The sequence below is a fragment of the Microchirus variegatus genome (genome assembly GCF_963457635.1).
Source record: "Microchirus variegatus genome assembly, chromosome: 6".
NCBI classification, from domain to species: Eukaryota; Metazoa; Chordata; class Actinopteri; order Pleuronectiformes; family Soleidae; genus Microchirus; species Microchirus variegatus.
In genome coordinates, this window is record NC_139807.1 from 12989712 (window position 1) to 13003504 (window position 13793).

A 13793-nucleotide genomic window follows, 5' to 3' on the forward strand; every position below is an offset into this window, starting at 1 on the left:
TCAGCAAGAGTGCAATACACTGCAATCTGGACATGGGTCAACATCCATCCATCCATCCATCCATCCATCATCTAACGATTTATCAGTTTGCCAGTCCATTGCAGGGCCACATGTAGAGACAAACAACCACATTCACTCTCATATTCACACCTACGGTCAATTTAGAGTGTCCAATTTCCCTAATCCCCATATTTCATGTTTTTAGACAGTTGGAGGAAGCCGTAGAACTCCGAAAAAACCAGTGCACACGCGGGGAGAACATGCAAACTACACACAGAAAGGCCCTTGTTCCAAAAGGCAAGATCGCTAACCACTACACCAGCCGTGTGGCCCATGGGTCAACATATAAAGGCAGAAATGTGTGCTAATGTTAAGTGTTGTCAATTATAGGATGAACGTTGAGCAGGAGCAAGGAGAACCAAATACCCACAGTGTAAACGTAGAACTTCCAAGCTGTGAGGTCACAGTACTAACCACCACTGTGCTTCCTGTAACAATTAAATGTAAGTATGTTGTATGTTGATTCCAACTGTTGCTGTCGATTGTTGCATTATCACCCGTCTTCATCCACACAATCACACTGTAGTCTTCACTCCAGCCGTCAGCTCATTCCATTAGCATTAGGCAGACAGAACTGACTGCGTGCCACTCAATTCATTTCCCCTTTCATCAACGACCTGGCAAGGCTGGACTTCCCCAGTGCACTATTAAATAATGGGTCTTTCAAAGATTAATAGTGCATTGTGTTACACATTTCTATCAGCGGTCCGGGTGGTTCCGGAGAGAGACAGACAGCCAGAAACAGAGACATCGAGAGGAAGATCTTGATGCTTGAAGAAGGTTGTTTTGGATGATGGATGATGTGGATGAAAAGTCTGGAAAAGTGTCCGCCGTACTTCTTCTGTTGTTGTCTGAGCCAATTTCCTTCAACTCGTGGATCCTTAAAAACTGCACAATAGAAGTCTTATCTGTACATAAAAGTAATATGAGTGGAGAAAGAGGGTTCGCAGCCACAACATGGCTCCTCTGCTGTGGAATTATCCTTACATTCTCTGTGTTTCTACAGCAAGACTTTAATATTTCATATTACAGTGAGGAAAGTTATAAGAAGCTGATGATTTACTGCACTTAGCACAAGGTTTTTCTTTATTGCTTTTCATTCTCTTAGTGTTTTACTTCCTGTTCATAAACACAGGCGACCTGAATTATGAGGCCTCTGCCAGTCAAATGTGATCTCACTATGACATCATGCCTCCGTCAGGCTGGGCAATGATGTAAAAAAAAAATATATATATATATATATATCAATATAATAATGAATAATCATTGTTTTACCTCAAATCTAACTCAATCTTTAACTATTGACGTGACATTTTGTCGCAGTAATTATCAATATCGAATGATAAGTATTTATTGTGATCCAGTTTTTGGTCATACATTAGTGCAGTTTGAGGGATAAATAAATAATAAAGACATATCAAGCAGCAGCTTCCATTAAATACCAACGATAACAATGTGAATCGAATCCTTGAACCGCTTCAATAATTGACCGATCTAATGATCTTCAAGTCAAAGTATTGGACTCTGTAGTGAAGACATGAAGACATGAAGACCACAGAAGAAGGGAGAGGGAGAGGACGGCTGACTGGTTGCAGTAAGTGGGACAGACAGTCAAGCGTTCAGCAGCACAGGAGAGCAAGACTAATGCAGCCGGGCATCAAGTCTTTCCTGATGTGCAAGTTCTGCTCGCCGTGTTTCTCCTCTGGCAGAATGACCTCGAAGCAGCAGCGACTGCCATCACATGTTGTAGCTTACATCCCTGAGTCACACAGCACTGTGCCTGCAGCAGTGGCACGGCACAGGACGCACAAACACTATACACACTAAACACTACTCACTGCACTCCGTGAAAGGAAAACACTCAGCGCTCGCGTCGACTTCACATCACTTCACAGGACCGAAATGACACTCATTCATTCGATCAGTCGCTGAGACTCACTCCGTGTGTGTGTGTGTACTTGTGTTTGTTTACTCTGGCATAAACAGTCTCCAGTAGTCCTTATGGGGACCAAACCCTGGTCCTAGTGAGGCAGAACTACATTTTTAAGGAAGTGGTTTAGAGTTAAGATTTGCACTGTTGTTAAGTTAAGGATAGGGTAAGGCATTAACTGGTTAGGGTTAGGGATATGGCTTTGTTTAGGCTTTCCAAATGAATGGAAGTCAACGCATTATCCTAAAAAAAGAACAGCTGCCTGTGTGTGTGTATCCACTCTTGGTAATGAAGGGTCTGCAGTATCACACGTGTCTGAACTGAATCACAATCAAAGGTCATATTAAATCATGTCAGGGCCCAGAACAGCAAAACGCATTGTTCCGGTCTAGTTGTGTTGCGCTTGTCATGCCTGTCACGGCATGGAATGGGGGGTGCTGCTGCTGCTGCTGCTGCTGCTGCTGCTGCTGCTGCTGCTGCTGCTGCTGCTGCTGCTGCTGCTGCTGCTGGCCAAAGGATACAGGCACAGAGAAAGAAGGAGGAGGGAGAGAGAGAGAGAGAGAGGGAGACCATACTCCCATAGTCCCAGGCTGCCTACGCCCATTCATAATGTGCTGCTGTGCATGTTTTACTGGCCAGATTCCTGCCTGGATTTAGCCCATTTGTGTTCAATCTGTGGAGAGTGACGTCCTGCTTTCACCCCCACACACACACATATTATATACAGTACAACAGCATGCCGTGTCCATAACACATAACACATGTGTGGGAATGAGCGTGGCACAAGAAAAGCCAGTGTTTTCACTGTAATTTCATTTTATACTATATAACGTACATGAACGAGGAAAGTGTTATATTAAAGTGTGGTGTAAATGTATAGAATAAACAGTGATGTGTATATATTGTATAGTAAATGTACATATACTACTACTACTACTACTTACACCTTAGACCCCTTTTTACTCCATTATATATGTTTGTGTATACATATATAGACACACACATACACACAGTATATAGATTAGCAATAATTATGAATTCATGTTATAATCAAAGACACATGGGCAGATGTTTGTCGTCCTTAAACGCTTTTACAGATGCTTTTCAAACAATCAATAATCCTATTCCTGGTCGAACTAACACCTGGTTTGATCAGTGGCCGCAGCCATGCCAGTCAAACCGGGAGGCGAAACAAAGAAGAAGAAAAAAAAAAGGTCAATCTTTTGTTGCTTCCTTAATAATCTTAATCGGATTTAAATCTCTCCAGCCCTCAATCAGGGGTTACGGGTGTAGCCTGCTGGTGATGTGACAAGAATCACCATCACCTGTTAAATTATTCATTTCGTCTCGGATGTGCCTCCGAAATGACACGGACGGATGGAGGCAAGGTGCGGGGCGTCCACAGCCGAGCGGAGCCGAGCCGAGGCGAGCCGGCGAGCTCCTCCATCAGACAATAACACCGAGGAGGAGAACACTCACCTCGTGGTGTGAGGAGGAGACAGAGGCAGGAGGACGAGGAAGACTGTTCCTCCTCCCAAAAAAAAACCCCCACTGTAAATCCAAAGGATGAGGTGTTTGTTTGTCCAATAATCTGCGCTGCGTCCTCCCGGGCCGGATGGATGGCGCTGGTGATGTGGTGTGTGTGTGTGTGTGTGTGTGTGTGTGTGTAGGGGGCTTGGCTATGTGCTGGATGCTGTCAACGCATTGGTACTATATTCTGCTCTGCTCTGCCTGTAATCCTCGGCCCTGCGCTCAGAAATAACCACCCCCTCCCTCTGCTCCTCTCTCCTCCTCCTCCTCCTCCTCCTCCGCTGTCTGACCTGAGGAACCTCCTCCACAAGGTCAACTACATAATAATAATGATAATAATAATAATAATAATATAATAATAACAATACTAATAATTATAATACTTAATTGTATCCATACGCATTGTCAAATCTAATTTAATAAAAGTCTACGTTTCTCTTATTTATCACATATATCTTAAAATATGTTATAATATCACCCACATTTGCTGAAAGGTGTGCAGCAATGTTTTAATTCTGTTTTATTACACGACTTCTATTACGTTGGCTTTTATTTAGAGGACAATAAATGATATAAGCTACAGCAATAGCTTGTGATAAATGAAATGTTATTATAAAATAATATTGATAACAAACTATTAGATATGTTTTTATATTTTTCTCTCACTCCTGTTTCTTATATGGTGTTATATTAAAAGTATTTTGCTGTATAAGAGCGACGTTTGATCTTTGCCTTTTGCTGTCGTCTCGTCGTCTTCGTGCGGTTTGTCCCTCAGTGCTCGCCGTCGTCAGACGTAACTTCCGCTGTGACGCGTTTCCGGCCTCGTCTAATTCCTCCATGCTCCTGCAATAGTCGGTTTCTCTCGACATCGAAGGCGATTTTGAACCACGAAAAGCCGGTAAAAAAGAAAAAAGACCACAGCGACCATGTTCAAACTGGAAGGACTTGGACCTAAAATGGATCCGGAGGAGATGAAGAAGAAAATGCGACAGGACGTGATCTCATCTCTGAGGAACTTTCTTCTTTACGTCGCCCTTCTTCGAGCCAGTGAGTACAGACTGGTGACTTTGACATTAAGCACACTACTGATGATATTGGTGTATTTAGGCCACACTTTACTGTTACTCTAGTGTTGGTGCAGTGGTTCTGTTATTACTTTTACTTAACTTTGTAATGTTTCTATTTTATTTGTTTGCTTTATAAGAAAAAACTCCCTGACATATGTGCTGTCTGCACACTACATTATGTGAAAATATAAATAAAGGTGACTTGTGTAACAGCCACAACAGTGAAACAGGTAACTGGTTTTAATGTTGTGGCTTTGTCAAGTCATGAAGTCATGGAGCATAAAGGTTCAAAATACGTTTTAATGATGTTACAGATTATGGATAAGATTATTTTTATAAAATGGAGTATACACACTTTCCCTTCCAATCCATTTGTATTCATCACATGCTTTATTTGTTGATCAGTGTAATGTTCTAAAGCAGGGGTCTCAAACTCAAATGACCTGAAAGCCAATGGGCATCTCGTCTGGTCAGGAGGGGGCTGGTCAAATGAGGGGAAAAAAGCCCAAAGGGCTGGATGATATGATAACATTATTTAACAATACGCCGTTTTTATTCCTTTTTTATATGCATTTTGTATTGCCTCACGTGAGCCTTTCAATCACAATAGTTATGCAAGTACACTATATGATCTCCTTGAAAGTGACCAGTGGTTTAACCAGTAAAACAAAGGCTGTACATCAATATTTCAATAAGTGCATTTTGTATTGCCTCACATGAGCCTTTTTATGTCTTTTATCTATTATTCTGTACAGCACCTTGGTCCACTGTGATTGTTTTAAAGTGCTTTTACAAATAAAGTTGGATTGGATCATTTCAAAATAAGTCATATGTAACAAAACTTATTGATGAGACAAAATGAATCTATTAACAAAAAAAACATAAATAAATGACTCATTAATGGGGATCATTTGGGTCAGCCACCTGAAATTGATTGGAGGGCCGCAAGTTTGCGACAGTACCAAGATAAGCCACTACAGTGTAAATAAATGGTTTTAACAAAATCCAATCATCCTTGTTTTCAGCTCCTTATGTGTTGAAGAAGCTGGACAGCATATGAGCGGAGCAGCCGATTTGTTCCGTCCTCCAGCCACTGAGAGTTTACGTCATCAACAGAGATGAGCGAGCACCATCGTCATGAGCAGCAGCTGGGGCCGTGACAGCATTATCCCGAGGGAGATGACCAACACCTGCCCGTCACTGTGTCAGAGATAACTGAACTTGTTCTCATTTCTTGTCTCATTCCGTGTTGTAAACTATAGTCTGCCTCTTTTTTTTTTGTTACGTCTGTTTTTTTGTTTAATAAATTATAAACATTAAATGCAGAGTTTGACAATGTACAGACTTTCTGCATTATTCAATAAAGACAAACCATGTTGAATCTGATGTATTCAAATGTGTGACATGGAGATTTAACACACATTTAACAAGAAACACACAGCCAGGCGATTATATACTGTATAGTTATATAAACACAGGTATGTAAGTGACTCGATTGCATCTTAAGAATATCTGGAATTGTAAATATTTTGGATAAGATAAGATTGTGACATCAAATTTGTTGCAATTTTCTGGGAAGCAGTCGGCATTCTCCATAATAGTGATACAATTACACTATATGATCTCCTTAAATTACAAAGATTCAGTAGCACTTTATTAGATCTTAAAGTGACTCTTAGTTTATAAAAAAAATACGACGGCAAAAAAAAAGACCATTTGTGAGTGAGAAACATGGTTTTTCAGTAGCTTCTACAGGTTCAGACATATTTCTTGGTAAATAACAGATCTCAATATCTTGTTAAATATATATTTTCTATGAAATTAGTTTGATACACTTTTTTTTCTAAAAAACGAAATAAAAATATATAAACAGAAGTTTTATACCAGCACCATTTTCAAAAATGTTATGCAAAAGTGCTCCAATAGCAAACGTTATAAGGTAGTTAATAATATTTAAAAATGAAAATATTGAGGCAATTGGGCACACATATGAACCATAACAGAACAATATTTAGTCAAATAGCTACAATTTAACCACAAAATGGTGGTTTAAAAAAAAAAAAAAACAGTTGAGAATTTCAGAGCAGCTGAGTTGTACTTTCGGAAGATCACCACTTGGGGGCGATGTTTTCCTGCAGGGAATCGAACTAGTGATGGTGCCGCCGACAATGGATGCCAGACGCTGCGGTGTTGTGTGAGCGCAGTGAATGAATGAATGAATGAATGGATGAGCACCATTAACGTTCATTGTGGATATCGTATTTTTAATGTTTCCGTCACTGAGGAACAGCGGTCTGCTTAAGGAGACAAAGCCCGCGCCTGAGACGCATCTGCCCGATGTCATTGTTGGACGAGGCCCGCCCATACTCCGGACTCCGGAGCATCTCCAGGAAACCCGGCAGCATCACGAGCAGTAAACAATGAACCGCTACCAGACATCACGGTGGAGGTAGGCTGGTGTTCAGCAGATGATGAAAGTGAGGCGTTTGTGAAGAAGACTGCTCTTGTTTTCACACAATGACCTTCATTGTGCTGATGTGAAGCAGCACCACTGACCATCACCCCCAATATCAAATAACTGCACATCATCATGGACTTCCCAGGTCACTTTCAGCACATTTTCAAGCAGCTCAACCACCAGCGTCTCCACGCTCAGCTCTGTGACTGTGTGGTGGTGGTTGGAGGTCAAAGCTTCCAGGCGCACCGCTCCATTCTGGCAGCATGCAGCTCTCACTTCAGAGCTTTGCTGAGCTCCAGTGACAACGCCGAGGAGGTCGAAGGAGCTCGAGCAGACGGGGGCCAAAGTAGGATGGAGCTAGACGCAGAGGTGGTGACCCCCGATGCCTTCTCCACACTGCTGGACATGATTTACACATCCACCCTCTCCCTGGGGGCATCCAATGTGATGGATGTGCTGCTGGCAGCCTCACACTTGCATCTGAACACTGTAGTGAAGGCATGCAAGCTCCATCTGTCCAGGAAAAACTTCCCTGCCTCACCACCTAAAGGATGGAGGTCAGTGCAACAGCAGCAGCAGCAGCAGAATCCCCCCTCACAGGGAGAGAGGTCGTTCTCGCTTCAACAGATCTCGTCTGCTGTGGAAGAGGAGGAGGATGATTTAGATGATGATGCAGTGGTTGTGGAGGTGAGCCAGTCGGGAGTAGGTGAAGATCAGGGGGTTACGAGAAGTGTCAGTGGCAGGTTTAAAAGAAAATCACACGAGGAAAGGCTCAGCTGCGGGAAGAGAAGCTGCCGGCTGCCTGTGGAGAACTACAATGAGTGTTCACCCACTGTGTCGAGCAGGAGCATGGTCAGTGCAGAGGAGTCAGAAGATCTGCTGTTCCCAGACCAACTTTTGGAGAGTCAAGTTGATGAGGAGGAGGAGGAGGAGAAGGAGGAGAAATATGAAGCACCCAAAGGAGAGACGGAGGAGATCCAACTCCCGAGCCAGTCAGACAGCAGCACAGGAGGTGTGTGTGTGTGGAAGATGGATGGAGATGCTGATGGAGACACAGTGGTGAAAATAAAGGTGGGAGAGGAAGCAGAGGAAGACGAGACAAAGATGGCGGTGATTGAGATTAAAAAGGAAAACTTGTGCTCATATTCCTCAGGTTTAGAGTCTCCTCTGTGTCTATCACATGACTGCACAGGAAATTTAGAAAATGACGAGAAAATGGCAGCGTCAGCCAACACAGCAGTAGCTGATATCAACTCTTTACAATCTCAGATGTGCACTAATCTTCAGAGGGATTCGGACAGAGACGTTGGAGATTTGTGCGAGGACAGTGAAGCACTGGACAGCCTGTCAGAGCTGGCCTTTTCCTGCTTCCTTAATCCCAGTGCCGAAAGTGTAATGGGAGCTCTGGAGGAAGACGACAGCCTGGCGAGTCTCACAGCCGCCGCCACTGCAGCCGCCGCTGCTGCCAGCGACGATCCTGCAGCTGCTGTAAATGTAGGCGAAACATGTCAAAACTCAGCAGACGCAAACGCCTCCTCTGCTCAGAACTCCCTTGTTTTTCCAATGTCGTCTGTCCCACTGCAGCAGCTTCTCCCGCCACAGAGCCCTGGTTTTAGCGACACTCTCATCTTACAGCCCGCCCAGAACTCTTTAGCAGGGTTCCTGAGCGGCATGAGACCGGGCCTCAGTCTGGAGGCCTCCCTCGTCCAGCCTTCCAGGGTCGTCAAAAGCTCAGGGGCAACAACCTTCCGCCGGATCGCCCCCAAAATTCCACCTGGATCAGAGGCAGGCACAGATCCTTCGTCTCCTTCGGTGGGGGAAGCTGCCGATCGGTCAACTCTGACCAGAGCCTCAGACGACGTTCTGTCTAAGTGCAAGAAAGCAGCTGCTGAAGACCACGTGTTGTTGGTTGAAGGCGATAAGAAATACGCCTGCAATATCTGCTGCAAGAAGTTCATGAACTTGACTGACTGTAAGAAGCACATCCGTGTCCACACAGGAGAGAAGCCCTATCCCTGTCCAAAGTGTGGGAAACGCTTCAGCCAGTCGTCCCATCTTTACAAGCACTCCAAGAATACCTGTCTGAACTGGAAAGACGACCAGTTGTTCCCTGAAACTCTGCACTGACCTTTTTTTCTAGAGGCAAACTTAACAAGGGAATCACACTGTGAACTTTATCTAACAATATTAAATTTGTGATTTTTAAGTGTATCAGCTAATTTATTGTTTTGCTATGTAGTCTTATTTTTCAGAAGAGAAAAATTAATTGTTGCCAAATCTATGTGAACGCACTGACGAAAGGTCTCAAAGAAAAACCTGGTATGTATCACTGTTGCACTGAACGACGAGAAAATAAATACTGTATTTGGGGATTTTTTGTGATCTCAAAATCTGTTTTTTTTAACATATCACATAACACGAAACATTTCTATGAAGTGAGAAGTTTTATTCCATAGAGGGAATTTCTTTTGACACAGAAGTGGAGTGTTGCCATGTTTACCCACAGTAGACAAGGAGCATCATCATCAAAATAAAGTGCAAGTATATGACTGATCTTCATTACATTAACTACATTCAAATTGAGAAAACTTACCATTGATTCTGTATTTAATTATCTAATGTAATTTAATGTTAGCACAGGCACCTCTAGTGTGCTTTGATAAGGACTATTGTTAAAAAGATGAGGATAAATCAAGAACTTTACCTTCCTCAATGCAAAGTATATTCAAAGTGCACTTTGACATCATGGAAACGTGTATTTGATCTCGCATTAGGGAGCGGTGTAAGATCAGTGCATCATCGTTTCCCGTTACATTGAAATGTGTGCAGCACCAGAGGAGGGATGCACAGCGGCTCCATTGCAGTCTAGAGGGTGAGTTCACTGGGCATTTCTGTGTCCTGTAAGCCACCCAGCAGGTTTCTTGCTACCAAGGCTGACATGACGCCTCTTGTGGAGTAGGTGGCGCTGCCGATGTGTGGCAACACCACTTCACAGGACAAAGAAAAGACAGAAAATGCAATTATAAAAGGAAAATGTTGATGTTAATCTTCAAATTAGATCGAACATGGCTCTCGTGGTTGCTGCGTTGACCAAAGCATGACACCGTATGATTTCCGGCAACAGTACTGAAATTTATACGTCGTCTCCTTTTACTTCTGGGTCAAAGACTAACTTGTTCACATGACATTAAGAAAACCAATATATTGTCTCAGTCCGACTGAACTTTTAACACATATACGCATGTGTGCATATGAATCCAGTCAGGAGGAAAAAAGGGATGCTCAGATGTTACTGTACTCACCACAGTTTTTCAGTGTAAGAAGAGGATGGTTTGTTGGGAGTGGCTCAGGTGTCGTGACATCTAATCCAGCTGCAGCTATCTGTCCACTGCTCAAAGCCTCAAACAGATCATCCTGGTTCACCACTGCCCCCCTGAAAACAACAATTCATCCATGGTGTCAGAGATCCATGAGAATGAGCTACAGCCACGACAAAAGTACACAATGATGTTGTATATTCCAAAAGATGTACTCTATTTTGAAAGTCTACCTGCTTGAGTTGACGAAGACTGAAGTTTTCTTCATCTTACTGAAGAAGGTCTTGTCACACAGACCCTGGGTTTCTGGAGTCAGTGAGCAGGAAACAACGATGAAGTCGCTCTCGGACACAAGTGTGTCCAGGGGAACTGTTTAACAGAGACAGTGTTTTTTTAAACAAGCAATTATTTTTATAATTAATCTGTGCTTTGCTTAATCTTGACTAACGGATTAGTTACTTCAGCCATAAACTGGTGTTTCCCAAACCTCAATATTACAACACAAATGAAAGTGTTTTGTCCACAAACCAAAGACATTCAGTTTAACCCTAACCCTAACCATACATATGCACATTTAAGAAGCTAAAATCACCATTAAAAACCCACTTGAAATTATAAATTGATTATCAAAATCGCCATCAACTATTAACCAGTATTTGTTGCACTGCTAATAGCATTGTTTCAAATAGTGATTTCAATTTGAAGACATATCATTGTTCAGCCCCAGGGTGACTGTGTCATTTTGTGGTCAAAAGTATCCAATCTACATGGAAGCTGGAGTACACAGAACATGCAATCTTGACATTAAAAAGGCAAAAACCATTTCTCTTACCAAACTCTCCATTCACTTCTGCTGCGTGGGCCTTTGCTGTTCTCCCAGAGTACAGCAGCCTCTTCACTCCAAAAGGCATGAGTCTCTGAGCAATGGCCAAACCTGTATACAAACACTAATGGTTAATCTCGTCCCAACAGGCCGTAAAGGAAAATAATGTCACATTAGAAATGTCAGCATGAAATGCAGCTCCAGGATTTAGACATACACCAAAGTAAAGGAAGTAGTAATATTAAGCCTTACCAATGCGTCCAAGTCCAATGACTCCTACTGTGCTGCCAGAGAGACCATAACCACAGAGCCAGAGAGGCTTCCACGAGCTCCAGCCACCACTGAAAGAGAGTTTGATTATTGTGTAGCTTAATTAAGTCAATTACTGGTACTTTTGGTTAAAAATAAACAGAAGTCAAACAGTCACACACTTAAGAAAACACTACTGGGACAAGTAAATGTATAACTGACTTCTTGACTTCCTCCACTCCCTCTGGTAATCTGCGAGCCGTGGCCAGCAGCAAAGCTACAGTCAGTTCAGCTGTGGCATCAGTCAGCACATCTGGAGTGTATCCAACACGGATGCCGCTGGTGAAACCACAAACAGAAGCAGAATTTGTAAACACACTGACGTATGTGCATTCAAGATTTTAGAGTTTTCACCTACCGTTTTTTGATTTCATCAAGAGCCATGTGGTCAAATCCCACAGACATGGTGCTGATTACTTTCAAGTCTGGCCCTGTGATCAGAGACAAGATCAGTTGAAGAACTGAGATCTATGCACCGATTAATTTGATCAGTAAATACTACTGTTTTTGATATGCTGTAATACAAACGGAAACTTAATCACAACTGTTAATGATGATGAAAACATTTACTCTCTACTACTTCCATTTAAAAAAAACCTAACAATGTCACCAAAGTATACAAAAGCAAATCTGTATTTTTATCAACAGAAACAGACACTTAAATGAACCATGAACTGAAAATGTATGCAAGTTAAACATGAGCACTTTCAGTTTACAACCACAATGACAAACCAGAATTGGTTTGTTGTAGGACTGTTTTTTCTTTGTTTAACAGTTCCTTCTCAGATATTTTACTTGGGTTTAAGTATGACACCTAGGTCTGGGTATTGATTTTAAAAATAAAATAAAAATAAATACAGGATCACCATGTATTCTCAATGAGATGCTCACATGCATAACAGCCAATCACAAGAACTATTAGATCTCACTAAAACAGCATGCTGTGTGCTTATTAGCTCTCTGACGCTTTTGTGCAATAACACAAAAATATTGAAGTTCGATAACCAGCCCTAATCACAGCATACTGGTACAAGTAGTCTGTCACAAGTGTGCATATGTGGGGAGGGAGGGATGGATGGATGGATGGATGGATGGAGTACCTGCAGCATCCAGGACCTCTGCATCGATCTTGTCTGACAGCAGACACACAAGACCGTGAGCCTTCTGTACACCTTTGAGAAGCTCTTCTCTCGGCACAGGTTCATCCGAGTCCCACAGACACACCTCACACCTGTTGGCATGGAGACAGAGGAAGATGGAGGGTAAACAGACAGGAAGTCTTTGGTCTGTGAGAAAAATGAAGGTGGAGGTGTTAGTTGAGAGTAGCTCTAGAGATGACCGAGTTAATGTTTGGGATGGGACGAAATGCTTTAGTCATGATTCGGTTGTATCACCATACTTTGATTATGCTGATTCAATTTGTATTGGCAAGTGCTGTGATTCGATAGTGTTGATCATACTGATTTTTATTTTCCTCCATAAAGCAAACCTGAAAAAACATATTTATATTTGGTAGGCCAACAAGATTTCTTTTTTTTTTTTAAAGCTTTTCCTACTCAGAATTCACTGAGCTATGAAAATAAAAATGAACAGAGCCTTCAAGTTAACATGTTTCAAGTGAAAGTGAAAAATAACTTTTAAAAATCCTGCACTGCAGATCACACTGATAAACCCAACTCCCAATAATATTGGAAGAATCCGCTAAAATAAGCAGCTAATTTACATTAAACATAATTAGCAAAACTTAGCAACTGCTAATTTTAGCGGTTTGTTCACCAAGCTAGTAGGGGACTGGGGACTTAAATCACAACATATCGATGTTTCGATATTCGGTAATGTTTGTAGTACTTACTCACTCACTGTCTCTCACCACATGGCTAAATAAATGTGACTGACTGTACACTGTGAAGGACACATATACTGTATGCGGTCTGTTAGCGGGCAAATCCTGCGTTGACAGTAAACCGTAATACTGTACAATAAAAGCTTCATACTCAGGGGCCGCTGACAGGATCTTCATTCCCTCCTGAGGGATCCGTCGAGTCACGAAAACCTTCATGATTTTTCGAGCCACTTGCATCTCACTTTAAAGACCGGCCACTGTGGATTCTGTCCGAGGAGGACGAAGAATCTGTTCACCAGAGTGAGGAGCCGGTTTACACAGCGACACAACTTCCAAGTTCAAAAAAATGCTCCTCCACATAGCAAGAAACTAGTGCGGCAGCATTTCAAATCACTGCGCATGCGTGAGGTGGAAGGTGTTAAAGGACCGGATGTGACGTCGTTTTCTTCGTCTACG

The 13793-nt window shown here is 42.4% G+C and overlaps 4 protein-coding genes across 4 annotated transcripts in view; 2 read left to right on the top strand and 2 right to left on the bottom strand.

Moving 5' to 3' along the window:
* The window catches only part of LOC310928837 (neuronal acetylcholine receptor subunit alpha-9-II), a gene marked incomplete at both ends in the record, with an annotated part of 158899 nt that overhangs the window by 59277 nt on the left and 85829 nt on the right, over positions 1 to 13793 (bottom strand). The gene's annotated exons all lie outside the window — the stretch shown is intronic.
* Positions 4371 to 5953, top strand: tomm5 (translocase of outer mitochondrial membrane 5 homolog (yeast)). Its single transcript, XM_083891648.1, has 2 exons — positions 4371 to 4567; positions 5613 to 5953. The coding sequence occupies exons 1-2, from the start codon at positions 4447 to 4449 to the stop codon at positions 5645 to 5647; spliced, it is 156 nt and encodes a 51-aa protein (XP_083747774.1). The 5' UTR covers positions 4371 to 4446; the 3' UTR covers positions 5648 to 5953.
* Positions 7178 to 9172, top strand: LOC310928727 (zinc finger and BTB domain-containing protein 5-like; the record flags this gene model as incomplete). Its single annotated transcript, XM_083891367.1, has 1 exon — positions 7178 to 9172. The coding sequence occupies one exon, from the start codon at positions 7178 to 7180 to the stop codon at positions 9170 to 9172; it is 1995 nt and encodes a 664-aa protein (XP_083747493.1).
* Positions 9510 to 13722, bottom strand: grhpra (glyoxylate reductase/hydroxypyruvate reductase a). The gene is made up of 9 exons (XM_083891574.1): positions 13489 to 13722; positions 12595 to 12725; positions 11853 to 11925; positions 11657 to 11773; positions 11438 to 11526; positions 11195 to 11296; positions 10596 to 10731; positions 10348 to 10478; positions 9510 to 10032 (listed from the first exon to the last, which is right to left on the bottom strand). Exons 1-9 carry the CDS (start codon positions 13572 to 13574, stop codon positions 9911 to 9913), a joined length of 987 nt encoding a protein of 328 aa, XP_083747700.1. The 5' UTR covers positions 13575 to 13722; the 3' UTR covers positions 9510 to 9910.

What these genes read in the sequence shown, in the direction of transcription:
- tomm5 (XM_083891648.1), top strand. Translation starts at nt 4,447, where the DNA reads ATGTTCAAACTGGAAGGACTTGGACCTAAAATGGATCCGGAGGAGATG. An exon ending in CGTCGCCCTTCTTCGAGCCA is followed by an intron (nt 4,568 to 5,612) that starts GTGAGTACAGAC and finishes CCTTGTTTTCAG; the next exon opens with CTCCTTATGTGTTGAAGAAG.
- grhpra (XM_083891574.1), bottom strand. Translation starts at nt 13,574, where the DNA reads ATGCAAGTGGCTCGAAAAATCATGAAGGTTTTCGTGACTCGACGGATC. An exon ending in GGAGTGGAGGAAGTCAAGAA is followed by an intron (nt 11,527 to 11,656) that starts GTCAGTTATACA and finishes ACTCTCTTTCAG; the next exon opens with TGGTGGCTGGAGCTCGTGGA. An exon ending in GTCTTCGTCAACTCAAGCAG is followed by an intron (nt 10,479 to 10,595) that starts GTAGACTTTCAA and finishes TGTTGTTTTCAG; the next exon opens with GGGGGCAGTGGTGAACCAGG.